Source organism: Apteryx mantelli, chromosome 7 (assembly GCF_036417845.1).
Source record: "Apteryx mantelli isolate bAptMan1 chromosome 7, bAptMan1.hap1, whole genome shotgun sequence".
Lineage (NCBI taxonomy): Eukaryota > Metazoa > Chordata > Aves > Apterygiformes > Apterygidae > Apteryx > Apteryx mantelli.
Genome location: NC_089984.1, coordinates 22,441,240 through 22,466,291, shown reverse-complemented (window position 1 = coordinate 22,466,291; position 25,052 = coordinate 22,441,240). Strand labels below are relative to the sequence as shown.

General features: G+C 45.8%; 1 protein-coding gene across 1 annotated transcript in view; it reads left to right on the top strand.

The window, feature by feature from the left end:
* The window catches only part of PAX2 (paired box 2), an 85,053-nt gene that overhangs the window by 28,487 nt on the left and 31,514 nt on the right, over positions 1-25,052 (top strand). The window contains exons 4-5 of the mRNA XM_067299973.1: positions 6,085-6,170; positions 8,265-8,384. Of these exons, the coding sequence (XP_067156074.1) occupies positions 6,085-6,170; positions 8,265-8,384 (206 nt within the window). The remainder of the gene's footprint in view (positions 1-6,084; positions 6,171-8,264; positions 8,385-25,052) is intronic.

Genomic DNA, 25,052 nt, shown 5'->3' with positions numbered 1-25,052 from the left:
GGAGGCATTCTGCTGTCTTGGCAGGGAGTGCCAGAGCCTCAGGCCAGCTAGCAAGAAGCTGAGTCGGCTGCTCCTGCCAATGTCAGCTGTTGTTCTGAGGGTTGCAAGTGTCGCAGTAGATTTTGAGAGCAGTAGGAGAAGCTACTATCCCCGGCACATCCTAATGGAAATTATGTTATGGCTTTTGGGGGGCAACTGCAGCTCTGATCCTTCCAACTACATCTGCTGATGCAAATTTAAATGTGCAGTTGACCACTGAAGTCAGTGTAGCTGAAATACAGCTCCTGTGCTCTCACCTACCTCCCTTCCTTTCACATACAGCCACTGTCAGCAGGGTACATGCCACTTCTGCTTCAAGCAGGGGAATGAAGCCAATACTGTGCTACAGTTCGCTGGAGCACTTACTTGGCCCCTGTTATTACGGAGTCTAAGCCCTTCACTCCTCCTTCCAGTTGTCCTCACTGTGCCCCAGGTGGCAAGGCAATGCTCCTATCTTCACTCTTCAGGCAGGAAACAGAGCACAGAGAGAAATACCAGTTTGTCCAAAAGTCTTGATGAGAGGTCCATGGCAGAGCAAGGAACCAAAGCTCTTTCCTTAAGTCAGATTAGGCTCTATCAGACTTTTATTTCCTTTCCTTCACCCCCCAAATCCCTTGGTCATGTTTCCTCACCATGCTATGAAGCTTGCTTTCTATTTTGAACTTTGTGCAAACAAGACTTTCTTCCCTTTCTTTTGCTCAGCTGTGACTTCAGCTGAGCCTAGACCCTTGTGCAGAAACAAAAGACTCTCTCCTATTTGAACCAAAGCCATGTTCAGAGCTCTTTATGCCTGCACAGCACCAACCTGCAGGTGCAATATTGTTGGCTCCATGGCAGCTGTCACCAAGGAGCCCAAAGCTGGCTCTTCCATGTTCTTCCATGTTCTCCCTCTTCCTCGGATGCACTTTGATGCCAGCAACACTGGGATGGTCACCAGCCTCTTTGTAGGAAGGGAACTGATGCAGAGAAGGAATTGCTGTGTCATTTAGCCCTGCATCAGGTCCTCTCCAGGATGGTTCTTGCTATACTCTGTGTGCACAGCCCATGGTTCAGTCATGTGCTAATTAAGCAGATAGGCACAGCAGGGTGTATGTTCCTTGGCCATCGCAGCCTCCCTTGGATGCACTGCAGAGAACGAGGCTGAAGCTTAGCAACGTTAGCTGTCCAAGAACTGTTTTAATTGCCCAGTAATGCACACCCCGGGGTCTTGTAATGCACTTCTAATATGGAGCATTTAAAATATGAATACTTCAAAAGAATTAAAAGGAGTTTGGTGCTCTGTGGACTGTATCCCTCCACTCTGAAAAATAATCCATTGCAAAAGTTTATGATCAAAGTGAGGATGCTGATGCTTTTTGAAGTCTGTCAAGGTGTTTTCTTGGGGCAGCAGGACATTCCTTTTCTTGGTGCAACTTCACTCAGTTCTTCCAGGATTAAAAGAATTGCTAAACTTGGAGCCCCAGATGGTTCAGACCTACCTCTTCTCCATCTCATCAGCCTCAGTAAAGAACTCTGTAGCGGTGAAGTAAAATTACCAAAGGAAAGCTTCCTCCGAATAGCTGTCATCTGACAGCTTCTTTCTACACAGCGAGAGGGTATCCATCTAGCTTTCTAAGATTTTTTTCTTTGAAATATTGTCTACAGATTCTTCCAGCAATAGTAGAAGAGGAGAAACCACAGAGTGCATCAGGCTAGAAGTGGGTCTAGATAGTAGTGTCACAGAAGCAGGGGGACATTTCTTACAGTCTGTCATTCTTTCAGCAAATAATTCCTGGGCAGATTTAGAAGTGATTTTTCACTTGCTTGTTTACAAACAAAGAAAGGCAAGTTCTGCTTCTCAGTAAGGACTATGTCTCAGCTAGTTTTATCTTTAAGATTTTTTTCTACATCCTTGATCAAATTTGATTAGAGCTGGTTACAATTGTCATATCAGGAGAGATGATTTTTATCTGTCCATCTGTATTCAGAATCAGCAAAAAGGAATTGCATTAAAACTTCCAAAATAACAAAACAGAAATCAATCACTGGAAATTCCTGACCTAATGCTGAATATTTAATAAAGTGAGAAGCATCTGAAACAGGCAGCTGGCTTCAGTTGAAGCTGTCTGAAGTATTAACTCTAGAAAGTGTTACTACAAGCCAACTGTGGTAACTCACGAATTCCAGGAGTGGATGTATAATTCAGGTGTGATGATATGTCCTGTAATGATATAATATGCCATTACTTAACATAATATTACATATTAAATTCAGATTTCAAAATGAAGTTCAGTTGCTTTACTACAGTCAAAGATCTCTAAATGTCCTGCTGCTGAAACTTCAGAAGGTTATGTATTAAATCTGTGTATATTCTTTGAACACAAAGTAGACAATTTTATACAAAAATCTCCCACTGGAAAATGAAAAATGGGAATTTACAGTAAGTATGAGTTTATGCCCCTAATTAAACACAAATGCTGTTATTGGAATCACTGACTGTGATGGAATTAGAGCAGGGATGACTTTAGTTCAAAGTGACAATTTCTTTTTGAGAAAAGAAAGATTTTTGAAAAATCTGCATTTACTTAAAGAAATCAGCACTGCTGACTGGCACGCCAGGATTTGTGCCCCCTCCTCTTTTGAGAAGGATTGAGGAAGTGTTCTGTAATAGGTATGTCTTTCTCCAGAGTCTAGAGGTAGGCACAAGCCATCGAGAGCAGCAAGAGGTGATCAAGGTTTTGCTCCCTCTTAGATAGCAGTAATCCAGAAATCCTAGGTTTGGGGCAGCAGAGCTGGCTGAGTGTGTTTTTAGGCCTCTGGTAAGGGTCAGAAGCTTTCAGCAATCCCGAAGTTTAAAGACTGCATTATTATGCTGCATGTGTTGCTACAGGATCAGGTCAGCTTTGTTCATCTTTCATCTGCCGTTTCATCAGGTGGTCCTGTGTACAGCAGGCTCCTTTGAAGCCTCTTAAAGTGCCAGCACCAATTCCTAGTGACACTGCCATTCATCACCATCCCTAGAGAAACTGACCCCAGGGCGGTGCACTGCCGTATGCTGTACTCCAGGTTAGCGTCCTGAGAACTCTCTTTCCTTGCGATACCAGAGTTCAGCCATGGCTGTAAGGCAAAGGAGCTCTGATGGGGAAAGCCTCTTCATGATCTGCCTCTTCTTTCAACCATAGGAAATACCTTCAATGCTGAGACTTCATTAGATTCAGTCATTCAGTGCCAAGAACTATTTGATCCAAGTCATTAGTGGTCGCAGAAACAGAAATGCTCCCCTTTGCTCACTGTTTCCAGACACTTTCTCATGACACAAAACTAGTTTCATTCCTAAGAGGGAAATGTTTTTCAGCAGAGCCTTTCACCTCTGGGTCACTAGTTGAAATCTGGCCCTGGTTGGTGGTGACCGAAAATCATTACCAGCTGACGGCTACTTGGTGAAATGAGCTGGTGAGTCTCATTCCAGTTCCTAATGGACACATCTCAGTAAACACAGTCACAGCTGGCACTAACTGGCATTCTCAGCTGAGAGACCACAAACTCAAGGGGGAAGAAAACTGAACTTTCCTCTTCATCCCCTGCCTCAGTTTCTGAAGCATTATGGACAGGACTTTTACACCACCATTGTTCCACAGGCTGTTTCTATTCTAAATAGCTTTTCAAAACTTGGAAGTTTGCATGCAGCATGATTCAGCACAGTTTGATTGGCCATCTCCGTATAATTAGGCTCATCTTATGGATCCCCTCAGCAGAAGCTGAACTGTCTGATGTCACCTCTCAGTATGACTGGAACTGTCTGATGTCATCTCAGTGCTAATAGGACATTTTATAATATGTCATCTAAGGCTGCAGGGGAAATCTAACCCATTCACTATGCTACAGTACAATAGAACATAACATAGTAAAATGTGTAGGTTAACTCAGACCCCCTCAGGCAGATTTTGGATGGATGGATGGATGGATGGATGGATAGATACATTTATACAAAGTATACATACATTATATCACTCTATTGATTTTTAAAAAGTTCCAGGTCTGCCTGGCTATAATGAGATTTTTGAACTTTGTGTTGCGATCAATGAGGGGAATATTATTGGCCTGGAGAATTGATATACCCGCTCTCTGTGGCTTGTTCTGCTCCTGGACTGCCCCTGCCCCCAAGGTGTACGATTCCATCAGACACTTAACCTCTTTTACAGTGTCATCAGGCTAAAAGGAATCTAATAGTGACACGGGACTTGTGCTCAGCACTCTGGCACTATTGCTTTCCTGTCACAAATAATTTATAGCTTTCTATTTCCATCCCTTTGCCTGCACCCCATCCCCTCTTTCTGTTTCTCTGGGCTGGGGGGAATCAATAAACTCACACAACCAGAGTGGCACTTCAGGGGGCTTTAGGGAGAATGTGAGAGAGAAAAAAAAAAAAGGAAGAAAAAAGTTGTATTATTTGCCCTGGCATAGACTTCTTAGATCAGCTCCTCGGCTAGTGAAAATCAGCATGGCCTCAGAATCCAGCCTCTTAGCCCCAGGGCCTCTGAGACCTTCTACCTAGGTCCTCAGCAGCTATAAATTAGGATTCCTGGTACCACTGAACTATGTGTAATGAGGATCTGAATCTCCATCCCAAGCTATGAACCTTGACATTACCTGTCTCCAGCTAAGTCCCAGGCATGTTCTCTGCCACTCCAATTACCGTCCAGGTTTCATCGTGTATATAACTGAATTTACTAACATGCTGAAGTGATAAGCTTTGAAATATGCTTCTCTTTCCTAAAAACCTCTCTCTCTCAGAAGTCATGCTTTTTCAAAAAAGTCCTCTCAAAGTCTCTGTCTATCTCTAATGCTGCTTTATCCATGACATATGGCCCACTAGACACACATCTGCTCTTTGAAGTTTTGCCAACTTATTCTTTAGAATGTGTTTTTCAGGGAGTACAGCCTTCTACAAGAAGCCCTTGGGTGGGCAGGGAGAATGCCAGAGTTATTTGCTTTCACTTTTTGGAGAGATATTTGGGGAGAGTTTAAAACTCTCATAATGCAGGGCTGACAATTCCAGAAACTGAGCGCAAAGAGCATACGCACCTTCACCCTAATTGGAGAGACTCGTTTTAATCTCAGAAGGGAATTTTGTCTCCATGGCCTCTGCACTTCATGGCTTATTTGTGAAGTTCCTTGGTGAAAGAGTAGTTCCTAAGCCACAAATACCCAGCATCTGCCAGTAGACAGCCCCCCCCCCCCAGTCAAGTATTAGGTGCTAGTGATTTTCTTTTATCATTGACCTCAGCTGGATTTGAACCAGTGACCTAGAGGTGAAAGATTTCATGTAACAAGAACTGGAGCACTGACAATTACAGCTCAGTTTATTTTCAATCTGAGCTGCATTATGAGCTCTGTGGCATTCACTGAGGCATCTTTTTTGGGTTCCCATGCTACATTCATTTACCACCTGATAAACACCAAAGGTATCTCTTCGCTGCAGCTTCTTTTTTCCTGGTGATCTATATCCCATCACCACTTCCCACTGATGCCTTCTGCTCCCAACTACTTGTTTAGGAAGGACAAGGGCTTTTGTAGAGCCTTCTGTAAGTTCAAATCATTCAGTTCAAAGCCAGAAAAGTATTTTCTAGGCACACAACACAATGAAATCTGCACTGTTTGCAAATCTAGCAGTGGCTCTACTAGCTGCAAAGACTGGCTGATGACCAAGCTGGAAGTGAGCATCCTGCAATCAGATCATAAATGATAATGTAGTTGCTAACACATAGGAGAGACTGGATCCCAGCTTGTTCATTGAGCGCCATAGCTATGTAGTGAATATCCAGGTTTGGGGAGGACAGAGCCAGCAAGGACAATCTTTCTGGAACTGACTCTAAAGTCCTATGACCATTAAAGCAGTAGAATCATGACCATAGGGAGTCAAAAGAAGTCACTCTACCCCACCAATTGCTGCACCCAAACATCAGCTCGGGCTTTCAGGTTCTGATAACTGGGATTGCTGGTATACAAAGGCACAGAGAAGTTGTATGAGGAGCTGAATTCTGAACACATTTTGCTCTTTTCCAGGATTATCAGAACCAAAGTTCAGCAACCCTTCCACCCAACACCAGACGGGAGCGGGACAGGTGTGACTGCACCAGGACATACTATCGGTAAGAAGGCTGGCATGACGGGTGACAGGACAAGTGGAAATTAGGATGAAGCTCAGCTGAGGGAACAAAATCTGACAAGCAGATGCTAGGGCAGAGCAAAAGGGAGAAGGGGGCGGGGGGAAAGAAAGCTCAACAGAAATCAAAGTTTCTGTTCTCCATTGCCTTAATCACATTGCAGAGAGGGGTATCATGGCAGAGAAACTGGCTCAAGGTAGGAGCTTGCCCAAAGTGATTCTGCCTCTACATCCATTTTACTTTCACTCCTTTTCCTCCCTAGAGAGAAGCATTTACCACTATCCTATCTAAGCTCTAGTCTTCACTTTTTGTCTCCTTCTTAGTCCAACTTGCCTTTCCCTTCTCTTTCCCTGTTTCTCTTCTTTTCCTTTGCTGGAACTGGTCCATTTCTTTAATACACAGATTAGAGTGAGATATTCCTGATACCTTGCAACTAAGTTCTTCATTGTTCTAGTCCTGCAGTCAGGTATCCCATAGGCGTTTTTCACTGAGAAAATGCATTTGCTGCTAGGGGAGATGGCTTTATTGAGGTGAGCAGAAGATGGAGACTGTAATAAAGCTTCCAAACATCTAAATGTCTACTAGTCTGTTGTGTTTAAAGGCACTGTGCTAGATGTGTGATATCTTTCACTGATGTCTCTGTGGTCTGTATGCTGTATATGCCTGCTGTTGTTAACATGCTCTTACCAGTAACAATTCAGAGCAGGAAGAAACATGTTGTATTCTGGGATACTGTGAAATACAGTGGCCAGCTGTGGCCTAAGACACTGTCTTAGATACTGTTGGTTACTGGCAATCAGCTGCAGCACAGAGATTTACTGGAAAGTGCTGGTTTATATGGACAGAGCTGCCAGATATAACCCTGTACGTGAACTGTGTTCAGGGACATAATGGAATTAATGGGCTGTTATGGAACAGCATTTCTGGATGCTCTTTTTAACTGGACTTGCTCACGGGACTGGGAAGCACTGACCACACCAGATGGAGTTGGCAGATATTATTCCTTCTTGGAGAAGCACTGCAGTGTCTAGGGAATGCACTGGCTGAGCTGAAATAGTGACTGTGAGTGCTGCTACTGGAGCTTCCCATTGCTCTGGGGTGTATCAGGAAGTGTGGGTCAACATTGGACAGTGTTGGCAGGTTCTGCTCCATCCTGGAAAGCTTGAATTGAAGGTATTAATTGCTTTAGTTCAATTTTTTATGGCTTGAATGATGGGTATGGATAAGCTATGAAAGAACTGGGGTATGCTCCTAATTACTGGGGCACACTGGGATATAATAGGCTTGCCTGCTGGATGCATAATTCCACTTGTTCTATACTCTAAAACCCTGGTTATCATGAAGTGATTATTTCTAATCTGGATGAACTGTCATTTCTGATACACTGGAACTCATGAGAAAACCTGGCCAGCCCTGAGTGGCAGGAGGAGTTTGCTTGTCTACACTGGTCAGTGCAAAAGGGAGACACTAGATTGTCATTAATCTGGGTTGGAGTACGTATCATTAACTCATGATTTGTTCTAATAGGGAACTGAATTTTTTGGCCTAAACACTGAAACGCTTCTAAACTATGCTAAGAGGAGGTGAATTTTCATTGAGTGTACTGGGTGGACATGTAAGAGGCTGGTCTGGCTAAGACAGAATATGTGCATTCCTGGTGGATAAATGCTGGGAGGAAATGATCTGTATTAAGCTCTTGTCAAAATATGGATAGATTAGAAAGTCACTAGAGAATGTGGCCTATGCAGACATTGCACTCAATTCTACTGGCATGCACTGGGAAGCCTGCTCTGAACTGGGACATAATGACAAGGTATAAGTTCTTGATGGAATACACTTGCTTATTGTTATTGGCCCTGAACTGGAAGGCTGTGGAGCAACAGTATAGGAACAGACTGGCAAAGCTGGAATTTAGTGGTACAGGAGTATTAGTATGAGTCCTTCACTGTGAGGGACTGGGATTCTGTTTAGCGCCCAGGCTTTCCTGTGAGACTGGTGGCATGTGTAGCTTTCAGCTGGGGGCTCCCTGAGTGCTGTGCTGCTCTCCTCATGGCCCTTTTTCCTTTTCGTTTTGTCCAGTGCCCAGCACAGCATCCCCTCCCGTCTCCAGTGCCTCCAATGATCCAGTGGGCTCTTACTCCATTAACGGGATCCTGGGGATTCCTCGGTCGAATGGCGAGAAGAGGAAACGTGATGAAGGTAGGGGGAGGGGAGAAGTTCATCCTCCCTTTTATATTCTTTGTCCCCATGTACAGGCTCCAATTTCAGGCCAAGGTTTGCAGCTGCTCCAGGGGCTAGATCAGTTTTAGCAACAGAGACCAGTTCCCCGCCACTGCCCTGCTGGCTTGGAACGTTCTTCTTCCGAGGCCTTTGCGTGACAGGCTGCGCTCTCCAGACATCTGCTCAGCAGGCAGAGAGCCGTCTCCATTGCTGGAGCCGATCCCAAGTTCATTCACTGCTGGAAACGGCTGGAGCTGAACTCCCCAGGTGCCAGCAGGTGCCTGGACTTTGAACCGCAGGCAAACAAGGTTTTCCTGATTCACTCACTTTCTAACAAAATGCCATCTCGGAGAAGCACCAGCAATGTGGGAGGATTCTTCACTCCCCTTGCAAACAAGTTTCTCCCCTATGATATGCCATGAGCTACATTAGTTGATGTGATCAGAAGGGCCCAGTTTTCAGTGGGTAGCATCTACCACAGCAGAACTGCCATGCTTGTAACAATCTGAAAGCAGAACAGGAGGTCTTTGAGCTCTGTGGCCCTAAGGTGTTATCTAGGCCTTCCCTAGTGCCCTGAGAAATTAGGATTAAGGTATCTCCTTCTCTTTCCTACCTGCTGGGCAGGACTCAGGGCACAGTGAATCTTGAAATGAGCCAAAAGCTGGAGCCCCAGGTCCAGATGGACAAGGTCAGGAGAGGTGGGTAAGGTCTTGGTGCTGTTATGGTGGCTTTGTAAATCTTTTTTGATTTAAATCTTGCTCTTTTATTTGGATACATTAAAAAATTGAGGACCAGGAGGTGAACTTTCCTAAGAGTAGTACCTGATCAGTTTGTTCGGTTCTGCCTTGCCTTTATTATGTTGCTTTCCACTGTTGCCTGTTGCATGGGGGGACCTACTAGCAGTAAAGGTGACTCACTGTGCTGTGTGCTGTAAGCTTGAGGCTGTGGCATAACGCCAGGGTTCTCCATGATACATGGTGAGGAAAAAAAGCCCCCCCAGTAGAGATGCTGCACTTTGGGGTTATGCCAGTCATTTTCTCCATGTTTTTTCTTGTGAGGGTCACATCTGTAAGTTTTGGATCCAAATAAACTCAGTAATCTCAAGAAAAAGGCAATTGTTGTGGCCCCTTTCTTCCTAATACAAAGTAAAACCAGAGGCTGTAAGCAAGGATCCAATTCAGCTCCCATTAAAGCAAATGGGAAGATTTTTGCTGAAGTCTTTGGAAATTGGATCAGGCCCCAGAGGAAGATCCATTTCCCAGCTAGATGGCAGTAGGGCCCAAGTAAGAGAAAAGTATAGCAATGGAAGGGCTGAACAAATGCCTCAAAGTCAGAGAATGTCATGAATAGGAGTCGGCAAACATTACAGACCCCTCCAGTACCTCTCATCATTATATATACAGGAAACAGTGACATTTCAATCAGAATGACAAGTTTCTCTAATAGTTGTGCAAACCTCTTGGCAGTATTTGGGGTTTTTGTGAACAAGTTTGCACGCATTCCAGCTTTGTGATCACCAGCTCTCAACATGGTGCCTTGGTATCTCATTTGAAAATGAAGTAGCTCAATCTGGCTTTAGTGGCTATTCTTTCCAAATATTGGGAAAGATCAGCCCAGTTTAGATGCAGCCACTCAATCATTTCTAGTCCCAGAATCTGAGCTGTTTGGAGCAATACAATTAAACAGAGAAACAATCAAACAGACATCTAAGACTGTGACACTTCACAATGACATACTGACATTAAGAACAACTCCTGTTGTCTGTCCTGATTCATCCCAGCTTTGATTTATGAAGGAAAAGAAATTCTCTGCAAATCCCTGCTGTTGGCCAAGAGCCCACATACCCCACTAGAAATCAAAGAGATACCAGACAGTTCTGAAGGTGTTGCTTGCCTTTGGCTCTCAGACTTTCAGGTGGCAGTTGTACGCTGCAGCTGCAAGGGCTTTTGATTGCCTTAGAGAACAGCCTTCATCCTGTCATCCCAGATATCTGCCCCAAGGGGATGTCCCATTCCTGTCCCAGAGATAGCTCGCAAGGGACCTCCTGCCAGCTGCTGAAACTCCCCATCCAAGAGCTGAGTTATCTATACCTCTGCTTACTTTAAGAAATGTTGAAAGACATCATCACTTTGCAGCGTTTGGTCCCAAGGCCAAACGGGTCCAAGGGGAGGATTTGCACAGCCCATGACCTGCACTTTTTGCTGGGCAATCTCCCTGTAGCTCTGAGGGCTCTGATTACTCCTAGGTGAGGTGGGGGAATAAGCAGCTAAGGCAAGAAACCCAGTGCAGGTAATTCTTTCATACTCACACTGGATGTAAACAACTTCTCAGTACTTCCCAGAGCTGCTGAGCACTGTTTTGCTGCAGTTATGTAACTGCAGGGCTTATTCTTGCATAGGAAAGCTCTCCTTTATGGGCTCCCAAAAGAAATCTGCTTTCCCAGCGTTTTGGGGGCGGCTCTCCCTTCACCAGAGGAGAGGAAGGAGCACTGCTCTCTCCTTCTTTCTGCTCCATTGGACCAGCCCTGCTGCAAGGATGATGCTGTGAGGAATGCTGTTCAGCAGAGAGGGAGGAAGTAGCAAGCTGCTCCTGAACCCCTGATTACGAAAATCTTTTTAGCACCCTCTGTGATGGGGGAACAGGGTGGGAGAAAGACAGAGGAGCCTCTGTCTGAGCACGCCCCCTCCCCCAGGTCCTCCCTGCTGCAGCTGGTGCCTACATTAGACAGTAGCACAGATGATTAAGAAGAAGGGAGATAATTATGTGTCAAGATGATGTAGCAGAACTCCCGAGTTGGACAGAAGGAGCCAGACGGATGCATGAGGTGGGCTCAGCGACGGACGCTGACAGCCAGGTGTGTCCCTCACAGGGAGCTAGAGAGGAGAAGGGGAATCCTGACCTACTGAATGTGTTGCTTGCAACTGAAAGGGTGGCCTGGGAAGACTATGGTGTTGAGAGAGAGCAAGCAGGGAAGCAGGTCTGAGTGCCTGCTAGACAAAATAAGGAACAGTCAGATCACAGAGGTTTTCCTCCAGTTACATACGTCTTTCTCAGGTGGGTCCCTAGGAAGGATGGTCCAGGTTTGCCTTGTTAAGGACATATATTTCTTTTGTTTCAGTTTTTGCCCAGTGGTTGCAAACCTCTGACTTCAGTGCCAGATTAGACATAGCAGAGAGCTGGGCTCCCATAATTTTTTGAATAATTTGGCTTAAAAAGTTCACCACTGCTTGTCTAGCTCTGTGTACCATTCCTTGCAATCTGTGGGCATAGCCAGTGTTGCTGCAATCTCCCTCTGACCTTACCCACCACTTACACACTCCCTCCCCATCTTCCAGGGGTAGAAGAGGCACTGCAGGGAGTAATGATTTTCCTAAGGCCACTGAGGGCATCTGTATCAAGCTGCAGTTGGGAATAGGAATCCTGGCTCTCAGCAACCGTAATGTTGTACTATCCTGTGATGGCAGGTCAAGCTGAGTAAGGTAGTTCTCAGACTGTGGAGCACCAATGAGAAGTCCAGAAGGATGAGGGGGAAAATAACAGGCAAAGATGCCTGTTGTTCCATGACCCCCTCTTTGATAGCTAAAAGCAGGAGAATGGGGTGACCCAGAGGCACTAACATAAAATGAGTAGCACTCAGATACTGTGGTCTTGGCACTGTATAGCAGGAAAAAGATGAGTGAGGGAAGGATGAATGGATGGATGGATGAACAGATTAACAGATAGATAAATATGTAAGATAAATGTTTCAAACTGTTTCCTACATACCATGGCATCTCCAGCTGGGTGAAACCTTTGCGATCTTTACAAAACCACCCTTATTAAAGATAACTTTTTCTCTCAATAGCAGGCCACAAACAGACTTCCTTTATAGACCCAAATTTTCATTTGGGATTCTTGTTCCAGTGAGACTAGTGCTGTAGCAATCTCAGCATTATTAATCTTGGTTCCTGACAATATCTATAGCATTTGACAGCATTACTGGCAATAATATCTGCAGTGCTGACAATGGCAGAGATAATATCCCCTAGTATTATCGGCATTAGCAGGGATCATATCTGCAGCCTGTTATTGGTGGGAGCAGACGTAATGTGTCCAGTATTATTAGTATCAGTAGTAATAAAACCCACAGGCTTGTTAGTATGATCAGTGCTAATATCGGCAGTAGGTTTGTGGGAGAGGAGGGGACGGAGTGATTGTTACTGTAAGTGGCAATAATACCCAGGCTGTTTGCAGTAAAGGAATCCACGGTGGAGATGGGGGAGCAACCTGAGAAAGCAGAAGTTCCTCCTTTTCTTTCTTCACCTGTCATTTTGATGATTAGGGTGATTTACATTGGAGTGATGCAGGGCTGTGTCAGTGCAAGGGGACAATAAGGGGTCACCACCATTTCTGTGGGCCTGATGGTGTTTTCCAAAGTGTGTTAGCTGTATTGATGCAGGTGATTCACTGCTCTGCTCAGAATGGGGGCTGCACAGCTGCAGTCCATGGCACTGAGCTGTTCTGAACAGGGCACAGCGTACTAGCAGTTGGAGCATTTGCCCAGTTGCACGGCTGCAGGATGGGCAGTGTCATTGTAGGTGTGTGTGTGTGTGGGGGGGGTGTTGGTGCTGCAATCATCGTTTTCTGACTCTCACCACAACAGCATCCTGTACTGAGAAGCATAACTTCTGTTACTGGTGGTTTGTTCTTTCCTCACTCCAAACAGGAAGACTGTGACTGCAAGGCAGGGTCTTGACAGAGTTCAGCTTGTGTACTCACTACCTGGCCACGATCTCTGTTTTCCTATTGGGAAGGTAGAAATGCCTCCTTCGGTGGAGTGTGAGGTAGGGAGATCTGCAATAGTCCTAGTCCTGGAAAGTTGGTCTTTTAGATATTGCCCCAGGATACACAGTGTCTTGAAGAAAAGGCCCACAATTTTGAACTCAGTCATTTCAGTGGAAATTAGTGCAGGGAGGAAAGAGGTCTAATGTTCTAATGTGTTCATGGAGGCTTGAGTTGTTGAGCAGATATACAGCAGTTGAGTGTGCCACTGCAAGTCTCACGCCATTTGTGTTGTTCAAAATGGCAATGATTATATCATTTGGGAGATGCAGTTGTGACATTTCAGGTGATTTTTGTCATTGTCAGTGGTGTCAATATGCCTTTGCGGCAGCATGACTTTGGTTTTCATGTTGCTCTAACTGTATCGCTATGGGTTATGGGTCTGTGACACTAATGATGGGATTAACTGTATCACTGCTTGCTCTGTTGCCCCGTTACACTCAATGCCACTGCACTCTTCAAAGCGGTAGCTGTGCATTGTTTCTGATGGTATGACTGCGTTAAGGTTGTTTCAATGTGGGAATTGTTGGTACCCCATTGCAGGCTGTACTGTGCTGTCACTGCAGTTCATACAGTTGTTACTGCAGTTGATGTAATTTGTTTACTGACAACAGATTGTCATCTGGTTGTGATAGTGAAGGCAATAAGCCTATGTTACTGCAGTGCTGTGTTGAGCGATGTGTGTTTTCAGGAAGTGTGATTAGATTGTTCCTCCACATACTGGGGTCATTTCAGGAGAGAAAACGTGCTTATATTGTCACCTGCAGTATGATTATGCTTTACCAGTGGTGTCGTTGTACTAGTGCAGAGAGGTCTAGCTCTTAACTACACGGTAGGGAAATACATTTGTTTTCTTGTGCTGTCTGTATACAGTTGCAAAGAGTATGAGTGAGTCATTTCATCTGATTATATCATGGCATCTGATGTCTGTCTGTCTCAGGGTGCAATAGGTAAATTTGTGTTCTCCCCATGGTGTTGTATTGTTGAAGACAACAGAGAGTATTTGGGTCCCTGCAGGAGACACTACAGTATTCCTGTCTGCAGTGCGTCTGCATTGTTTCATGCTGTGATTTCTTGTCACCACAGCAGATGTGTTTGCATTATTCTATATGATTGCTTTATTGCAGGTCAGCAATAGTCTTAATGGCACTGGAGACACATGTAGTTACATTGCCTCGGGTGCTAACCCTATGTTCCAATCATCACATATAGTTGTGGGGTGTGCACCCAGCAGCTTATGGCTGTGCACAGGGAGAGAGCGGTTTCTGGAGTGTTTCACACTGTTTTTGTCTTCGTCCTACTTTCTCTGGGACTGTGATGTTTCACACAGTATGGCTGAGTCTCTGGTGGCTATCAGTTTGCAGCGATGATGTATCACTGCAAACAGCAGAGGTTATGGGGAACCTCCAGGATCGTTGTGTCTGTATATCCGAGCGTAGGTAACAGCTGCCCATTCTAGACGAAGATATAGACTAAGAGGCAGTTTATCCTCAGCAGCCACTCACCTCTCCCTCCTGAGGGTCTTTTGCTGGTGAGACTCCTAGGAGAACATAAGGAAGGTGCCTGCCACTCATACAGCACTTCTCTAAGTAAACTGCAGGAGGACAACCAGAAAAGGGAGAGTATTTGTGGGAAAAGAGAGGAGGGGGAGACCGGAGAAAGGAGATGACAATGCATAAGCAGCACAGCACTGTCAGAAATGTGGGTTGTTGTACCACAGATCTGGAGGTCTGGCTGTAAGCAAGAAAGACAGCGTGTGTATGCGCATGCAGTCCTGGGAGACTAGGGGTGTGCATTGCTCAGGATGACTTCAGGTAAGGGAGAGTTAAACGCTTGCATCGCAGAAAGCAGTTCGAACAGAATGCTCTGCTTCCAAAGCTTAAGTTGCTGCTTAGTTTGGCATGGTTTGGTACTATCTGAAGACAATCTGGTCTGGCTTCAGCTGTATTTGCGTGTGTCCCTGCTTGTGTATTTGTTTTTCAGGAATGCACGTGCGTTTGTTTGTTGTATTTCTGTGCATTAGGATTACTGGTTTCTGGTTATCTATGTTTGTGTACTGGGGTGAGTGGCAGGTTGGACCCGTATTTTTGTGCATGCCCTCACAGACCTGGAAAATATGTATGTTAATCTATGTATAGCATTGCCTGGTGGGAATATGCATATTGTGGATTGTATGGACGTCTGGGCGTATATGGCTCAGTATTAGTGCTATGTATTTCCATGAATACCAGGTATTTGTATTCACATTTTGAGCATATACGTGAATGTTGTATATTTGTATGTATAGTCTGTGTGTATGTGTTGTTACATACTTGGGGTATCACTGTATCTTTGTGGTTGCTAGATATCCATGGATAAGTAGTCTGGTAGTGCTGTGCACTTCTGTATATAGTTTGTACAGATGTGTATTTGTGTTGGTGTTATGTATCTGTGTGTATGTTCTCTACATATATTTTGGTTGTTCTTGTCTGTGTGAAGGTTGTTTATTTATGTAAATAGTTTGTATTTGTGTACATGATTTAATTTTGTATATGTGAATTTAAGGAAATTCTGCTGAGTTCCAGGTTTTCATTTAGAGGTATGTTTTAGTGTATGTGCATTTTTGTAAATTATTTGCTTATTCAGAAATTACATTTAATTGACATGCACTTGCATTCGTACTTCCTTTTGTCCTCCTTTGCATTTCTGTCTTTAAATGTTATTTGCTACATTTTGTGAGTCCTACTTCTGTGTACAGCTCTTGTTTATCTGTGTGAGCGTCATGAATGTGTGTTTGACTGTTCATCTGTGGGTATTTAGTCTGTGGTTAGATCTACTTCCACGTTTTTGACAGTGACTCAGTTCTGGGAGGGGCTCTTGCAGCATATGTGTCAGCAGGAGTCAGGCAGCTACAGCTCCTCCCAGCATCTCTGCTGGCATCGCCAGGTGTCCGCCGGGGCAGGGGCTGCTCCCTAGCCTGGCTGCTGCTTGTCTCTCTCTGGACCTTGTCCACTCTACCTGAGGTGTACCCTGGGTCTGCCTGCACTCAAGGAGGTGGCTGTTATATTTTCTCCCAGACAGAAAGACTACAGGAGTCAGAGGGAGCACGGTGCCAGGTCCATGAGGATCCCAGGTTAATGCATGGTGGATGACAGAATAACACTGCAAAAGGGATCAGAGTGAGCTGGCAGCGTGTGAGGGAGGTGGTCTTAGAAGGTCTTAGAGGGTTGTTGGTGGCATGGCAATGGGAGGCAGGACTGCTATAATGGCAATCAGGGTGCCACTACAGTAGGAGATAGGGTTGACATTGTTACAGGTGTCAAGTGACATGGCACTGAGGCATAAGGGCAATACAGCAATGGAATCAAGGAGACATGGCATTGAGGCACAACAGGGATCAAGGTGATGATGACACTTGCTGATGACCCAGTCTGATCTACCAGAACAATAAGGGCAGGGGAATCTCCAGCAAGAATCAGCTTAACACGGCAAAGGAAAACAGGAGGAGCAAAGCAAAAAAGAGCTGAGGCAGCTCAGTGGGCATGTATGGAGGCTGTAGGAGCCGGTTAGCTGGCAGTATGGGACATGTTGTATCTCCATGAGGAGATCAGTTGCATCCTGGTGTCAAGGACTGGGCAGTCTGGTAGCAGTGGCTGCTCGCATCACAGTGATGGAGAGCAGGGCTAACACAGTGATGACATCAGGTGATGGACACATTCCGCGATGGTGGCCATGGACCATAGGGAGTGCGTGGGCAGGGGCACTATTCCCAGCTGCTGGAAAAACAAAGAACCTAACAGGCAGTAAAACAAAAACAAAGGAGACTTGGAAGCACCTGACAGCCCTAATTCATCACAGCCCAAGATTTTTTTTCCCCCCTCATGTTCCCATTATATTTGTTTGTAAAAGTGGAAATCAATTTTGAAGGTAATTTTCTGGAAAGAATGGAAGGGAGGTGGGAGGGCCGGATAAGGCAGAGATGGCAAGAGGAAAAAAAAATTTAGGCCAGGCACAGCCCAGGGGTAGCTCTTGGCAAGGTGAAAGAAAATTGCATATTCAATCTCCATCCATGAATCTCCCTTGCTGCTGCCCGCCTCCTGCTCGAAAACAATGAAGGCTTTCTCCCCTACGCTGCACAACGTCTGAGTATCAGCGCTCACTTTAACTTCAGGGTCATTAATTCACCTGATTATTGCAGGAGAGGAGAGGGTTGCAGAGGCATCCGTTCTAAAGAGCCCTCCCTTAGCTCATCCTTTGATTAGTTTGGGGTGGGGGGAGTTGTGATAATATGTTGTCTTGGACTCAGCTTAAAATGGGAGGGGTGGAAGGAGGTAGAGGTGGAGAGGTAAAGATGTGGCCCCCGTTGTTGTGGAAGGGAGGGTTGGAAAGCAGCCATTCTTGCATCCCTCCGCTGTGGTGTTATTGCAAATTAAAAGTAGCATGTTCCACTCCGCAGCTATCTTTCAGGGAGGGGAGGGGCACGGGTGTATGTCGGCATGGGGATGGGGGGGATCTTATCATTGCTTCTTCAGCAGCCCAGCATAGTGTCACCCTGTGAGGTGACATTTGAATTTACAATTCCGCTGAGAAAAGCCATTAATTCACAAATTAACATTTCTCCCTCTCTCTCTCTAGCTCTCTCTCTCTTTCTCTCTCTCTCTCTCTCTCTATCTCACATGGATGTGCAAGCAATTGAAAAGACAAAGGAAATAGCCTTAAGGAAGAGACTTTACTGCTACTCTGTCTGTGCAGAGATTGCTACTACTGCTTCTAGATAGATAAACCAATTACCTGAGCTGCTCTGTTCAAGGCAGCCTGCTATTACCTCCTTTTGTAGAGCTGACTCCATTGCTGGATTACACTGTGTGTATCTCATTAATGTAAACCAGCAAGATACTGGGCACTGTCCCTGACCCTTCCTGCCAGAGCCCATTGCTCTGCAGTGGAAGAGGGGACTGGGAGAGGCGTCAAGAGCAGAGGTGATGGCAGGCACCATGTACTTGCTAATGCATAGGGAACCAGGCCACAGAGAGAACCAGCTCAGGAGATCCGCACTGAGCTTAGGGGAGGTGGCAGCTTCCCTTTTCCAGAGGAGACTGTATGGAAGTTAACCCTGATCTCTTCTATGTCTTGATGAGCACTGACAGTGCTGGGCAAGAGGCTTCGTGTATTGGCACAAGTTACGGGCAGCCCCTTGCAGCTCCATTCTCAGTGTTACCCTGATTTTCCTCCAAGTGTACTAGTGCAGAAATGTGTCTGGCAGATAGATACAGAGGTGTGAGTACCAAAGCTACATATACATAGGTGCAGTTGGGGCTGGATGCATCCAGAAGTGAATACTGACTCATAGAGATACACAACAAACCTCAGAATAAGAAGTAAAAATAAGCACCCCAGTTGCTGAACTGAGAGGGACAGATTTCTTCTTAGTGCAGTCCCACTGAGAGCCAGTGAAAGATGCCTATGACATTCTTGTAAAAGACAAACATTGGAAAGTTGCACACAATCTCCAGTCCCTTTCTGATTCCATTTTGTCGCTCTCACCCATGTGCACCTGCCACACTCTTTCTCACATGCTTATTTCTGCTATGAATGCTTGTACAGCACATATACAATTTATGCACAGACACACACATGTAGGCACCCAGTCACACCCTGACAGCACCACAGGCATGTGCCTGTGCACACTGACACCCATACGGACATGACTTCTCCCCCCTGCTCTGGTATCACAGTTCCTTTCAGTGGCTCCAAGCCTGCTTACTAGGGTACGCACTGGCAGGCAACTTTCTAAGGACCTTCTGCTGCTCTTTGCAGACAACCTTGTAGGAATCTGCCGGGTTCCCCCTGCCCTTTATTCTCCTGGTCACACACCTGTTTGTGTTGGAGGAGGAGGTGTCCTAGCAGTGTGGTTCGCATAAAGGCTTGCATGTCAGTCATTGCTCACTAAGCATTTGATTTACATAACATTGGACAGAAATCTTTGCCAACAATTTTTTCATCCCATAAGGATTTGATAGGCCCTGTTCAAGCCACTCTCCTACCTGTCATTAAAGGCAGAAACTTGGGACAGGGCAAGGAGGCTCTCCAGGTAAAAGGAAAATGGGACAGGACTGCTGTTTCCGGAAGCCTGGTCTCCATGTGCTCAGTGCATGGAGTATGTGCCTTTCTTTGGCATTGCCTTGGCTCTTTAAATCTTTCTAAAAACCTATCCTGTTAACAAGAGCATCTGCCTCTCTGACATCCCCTGTGCCCCACACCGTGAGCAGCACATGGCCGGGGAGCAGCATCCCACAGCAGGCGCTGGAAGACGGATCACAATCAGCGGAGGAATCGGCAGGCAGTGCCAGTAATTCAAACCATCCTGACCGTTCAGTGAACCCGAACCTGCTGACCTTGACAGCACTAGACAACAGCGGCCTCAGGAATCCCAACCTTTACAGAGGCATCGGCTGAGGATGGCTCATGCTCTCTCCCCTTTTCTCTCTTTCTCTCTCTCTTTCTGATCACATCCCAGCAGCTATGGGGCCCAACAGTCAATCCCCAGTGCACAGATTAGCAACTAATTTGGCCATCTCTGCACTCCTGAGTCTACATCAATGTAACGTTAAGCATCACTTGCTGCTCATAGATGGAAATCATCCCTATAGGGGCATGTCTTCTTGCACTAAACGAAAACACGGAGCACCTTGTTCTCAGTCAGGGCTAGAGAGAAACCCCTCCTCCTCCCAAAATGGGGACTGCAGTTACTTGAAAGAAAAGCAGGAGCTCTTTGCTTCCTTAAGTGATAGTATCAGATCCTCTAGCCTTGTTTCACTGGATCTCAGGAGGAAGCAACAAGATCTCACCTACTGATTAGCCCGTGAGAACCCTGGCTAGATAGATAAGGGGCAAGGAGGTGACTGGAGTGGAGGGGAGAGAGAGGGAAAAAATAGTGTGATTAATTTTGCCACAAGAACTTGCATTAAAGAAAAATGCAGTTTGTGAACATTTCAAGACCCTCTCAGGGAATGCTGGATTTCCTCCAGTTCTTCTGTGGCTGCCAAGCAAGGCCTGAAACAAACAGCATTTTGTGTTTGCCTGAAGAGGCTAGACTAGGCTTTAAGACCATGCACATGGAGGACAGCCCAACAGAAGCGGTTACAGATGCAGGTTTGTCTTCTGTTTTTCTCTGTCCATAATTCTTTGAAGGTGATTTTCCCATGCACCAGTCAGATAACATAAAGGGCACTTTAAATAGGTGTTAAATGCAATTCATGCCTATTTTATAGCCCTTTACAAAGTCAGAATTTTGTCAAAGGGCCTAAGAATAAGGCCTAGGTCCACATTTCTCCTTTGCTTTTTCTTCATCCATCCAGACATCCTTTCTGCTTACACCCCATCAGGCACTAGGCACCAAGTCCTCTTCCCACACAGGCCAGCAACCACAGGAAACATACAGGAGCAGAGGGGCTGAACAGGAGCCGGGTCATGGGTAACACTGTCTCCGTTTGGATGTGGAGTAGGTCAGGAGTGCTTTCTCACTGGCCCTGCCTTTGCCGAGAGCTCAGAGGTGCTCTTCTGCTTCTAGGCTAGGGGGTCTGTATTGGGACAGGCTTAGGGGCATTTGATTAAACCTTATTGAGGTGGATACCGTTGTACCTCAAGTCTTGGGGGCCTTCTAGCATTCTCATCAATGCTTTGGAAAAGGCTGTAAGGCTGTTTTAAAGGGCAGATGCATTTCCGTGACTGGTTTTCCAAAGCAGTTGTTGTTTTTGACTTTGGCTTTTGACATCTAGTGTGGGAGGAGGTAGGCCTTGAACACAAGAATTGACTTTGTAAGCAGATCAGAACTATCCTAGAGTTTGGGAGAACCTAGTTAAATCCCAGTGAATAAAAAGTAACTAGCTAAGCCTCAAAGATACTTATGGCTCTTCACTGCCCAGCTCTCTGCCGTTTGTGAACTGATTGCTGCTGATGATGTTTGGGGCCGGCCTCTTACAGTTCCAAACGTATCTCAGACATACAGCATAGATAGGTTGTATCAGTATAGGATCTTTCATATATCAGTAAGGGACATTGTATGAGTTCATGCAGAAAGATTCCAAATTACTTTACTAACAATATACAGTTATTATAGGAATCAGAATTCAGAAAAAGTTTACATGGTAACAGTCCAAGCTAATTGCAGCATATTGCAAGCCTGCAGCTGTTTCATGCATGGCATTTTGCAGTCACCCATCTACATGATACACTGTTTATTAACCTTCCTGTTCTGAAGATCTCATTTACTACGGAAATGTGGCTGACTCTGGGGTGGATCATGGCAGATGTTGACCAATGCACAGCAACAACACAGCAATTTTGCTGTGCCATGTCCAAATGAAACCACAGGAGAATTAAGATATGCTGTGGGTAATCACTCAGGCTGGATTTTGTTCAGGACAGCCAGGTTAATGTCTGTACTCTTGCAAAAAATGCCATGGGAATTGTAATGACTCTGAGTGATTGGAGCCTTTGTTTTATGGCACATCAAAAAATGGTGGCTCTAAAAACACTCTGCTTGAGCCTTGGTTCAGTGCTGACTCACAAGAGCTTCCCATAACATGATTCACTAGCACCTGGCTCGGGGGAGGCCCAGCCACCTTTAACTTGTGAGGTTAAGGTAAAAGTGTGTATGAGGGGAAACTACAATGAAGTGGAAGGGAGACTCTAGAGCAAGGGAAACGGAGGGAAAAGAGGTATCAAGAGGTATTTTAGTGGGGGACCAAGCCAATGGAACCAAGCAGGCTAAAGAAAGAGCCGTTCATGTTTTCTAGACTGTGCATTAGAGGGGCCTGTGGCTTGATCCAGATCTGCTGAGCTCTAGAGCTTGTTTCCTCTCAGGTGCCATCTCAGGGTCTCCCAGAAAACAGGAGATGGGGCTGAACGGGGACAGCCCCGGCTCCCTGCTCCCTCCCTTGTCTCTAGCGGTCTGATAGCAGTGTTGATTTGCATGTCAGGCAAAGCACTGCTTGGGAAAAAAAAAGCCTCCAAGTGTGGCGGTGTCAGCGCTCGCTGTTGTTCGACAGTGTAAAATTAAATTAATAAAGCCCCCAACACAGGAAAACATAACAGGAAATTAATGGCCTTTACTGTCGCTCTGATGCAGTCATTTGCAACCCTGCTTTCCGCACCAAAGACTTCATAAATGCAAGCAGTTTCTCTAAACAAGCATAGTTAGGGCTGCATGCGATGTAATTTTTTGCCTTGCTTCTGTCCTTTGGAGCTAACAAAAGCCACCCTTTTCTATGTGCTCACCAAGGGGGATCCTGCCAAGAACTGGCTCCCCAACAATTGGGCTTAGGAAGATGAGGGGAGGCAGCTAAGTCAGCCAGCATATGCCAACCATGCTAAGAAGGTCTCCTGCTCTGTCAGAGGGAACAGCACAGCCCCTGGTGCCCTGCTTTACTGAGGCAGCACTTCTCCCTGAAGGCTCTGTGCTAAAGGCAATGCTGTGGGCACCAAAACAGTGTAAATCAGGATAACCCTTGGGTAACTTTCAGGTTGTGTAAATCAGTGCAACTCCACTGAAGGAAAGAGAATTATAGATTTACACTAAGCTGGGGATCTGGCCCATGTGTGATAGTGTTGCTTGCACTCCACCAACATAAACAAAGCAAGCGTACTGGCTCCTGGAGGCAGCTGCAGTTCTATCTGGCTAACAGTCAAGCCTAATAGTGTTAGTAAGAGATATTGGACCCACACTCCGTCCTTTGTTACAATGGTATAAATCCCCAGTGACTCCTCTGAGGTAAGGGAATTGCTGTGGATTTACAACAACCTAACTGAGAGCAGAGTATGTCCACTCACCTCCAGCATACCCAAAGGTCACAGAGCTGTAGTGACTGCTTGCACAGAAACCACCAGCTTGGACTGCTTAGGCCAACGTGCCCCAGTGCATCCCTCCAAATGCTGCAGTACATGATGTGCACGCATCTGAGGCAGCTGTTTGCAGGCTAACATCTAGAAAGGCCTTTATTGGTGTATTCAGTAAGGCTGGATGTGCTCATTATACAATCTAACACACAAAACTACAGACTTAGTCTGTACAGATTTAGTTTCCCAGATACTCTGGGCCAAATTTGCTATCATACACTTACATGCAGTAGTAAATACATATGATTTTCATACGCATACACACACCCACTTCCTTAAGTGCACAGTTGCATGCTCCCATGATAATCCAAGACAGATCTGAGTACACACTTCATTACACATTTGCACACACATTTCATTTCATTTACATTCTCATTGAGCATTGCCATTTTGCTCATGTAAACCCTGCATTAAAGCTACACTGCCCATCTCAGCTCCATCTGATGTACTCTGTCATATTCAGCCCGTGTTAAAAGCACTGCAGCCCCCCAGCTGGCGCACATGAGGACAACTGGCGCACATCTCTCTCTTCCTTGGTTAGGCATGCACAGCTCCGGGCATGGGCAGCCTCCCTGGCCCAGCAACTCCTCAGCTGAGCTATACCCTCGTTCCAAACATACAACCCCTTCGTCTCTGAGCCTTCTTCTCTGAACCTGAACATGCAAATAACAAATGCACACAGTTTATGTGTTGCCCACACACTTAAATTACACAGAGACACACAGACCAGCACAGTACCATCAGTTTGCAAACTCAGATTCAGGCTTGTGGATTCATTTAATGCAAATGCACACAAGAATCTAAACAAATGCAGAGTTCATGAATGCTGAGGTACTTCCTTGAGGTGTTATTCCTCCAACACTCATCTTCCACTATCCCTATTTCTGAAGGATACTGTACATAACCTGCACTCTTACCACATCTTCTTTCACTATCCCAGTGTACATCCCTGATTTTATTCTTACTCCACACATTGCTGGATCTTGCCAGCACCTTCCATGCTCTGCTATCACTGCCCTGCATTCACTTGGGATTCTCTTCCACCTGAATTTGAGGTTCACCTTTTTCCCCACCAGTTCAGTCACTGCAATCAAAGCCATGACAATTCTTGCAGCACTGCTAAGGGCTGAAACACAGAACTGGCCTGTCTAGAGAAGATGCCTCCTTTCACACTGCCCAAAAGATAGAAAAAACCCTTCTGGAAGGAATGTAAACCAAATTTTACAGTCTTCCTTTTCCAAATCCTATGGAGTAGGGTAAAAATGTTACACAGGTGAAAAGATGACCAGATTAGGCTGCCACTCTCTGCCCTGGTCCTTACCGTGGGGGGTTCAATATTAGTTTAATCACTGAGGATGCAAGTGAGACCCTCTAGAAACCTCAGAATAGTGAAACTTAATCAGTTTGTCTAGACCAGGACACCAGTATCACACACTTCAGACAATGTGAAAATGGGGTGATCTACTCCCTCAGACAAGGTCTTTGCCCCTGGACCCCCCTGGTCAGGGCCTAGCTGAGCCCCAGATGCGGTGGGTTTGCTATTCCCAGCAGAACGCTTGGTATCCGGCTTTGAAGCGCAGATCTGACGTGGCTGGGCTCCTTCCTGGCCCGGCGCTGCGTGCAGCGCGAGGGCCGCGCGGCGAATGACAAGCGCTGGCTATTGATCGCGTTCTGAACTCGGCCCAGCCGATAGAAGGTAATTAATGACTCCATTTGCCTCAGCACCGAGGAGAACAATTGAGTTTGAAACTGCAACAACTGGCAGTGCCGTGAAAGGCCCCCGGGGGATGTCCAGGAGCGATGCCTGACAGGCCAGGCTGCGCTGGGACACGGGAACACATCAGACAGGGAAAAAAGAGAAGGGAAATCAGATAAAGGGAAAGAGCAGTATTAACACAAAGGACGACTCGGGAAGGGGGAGCACTCGCAGCGGTGAGGTGGATACCAGAG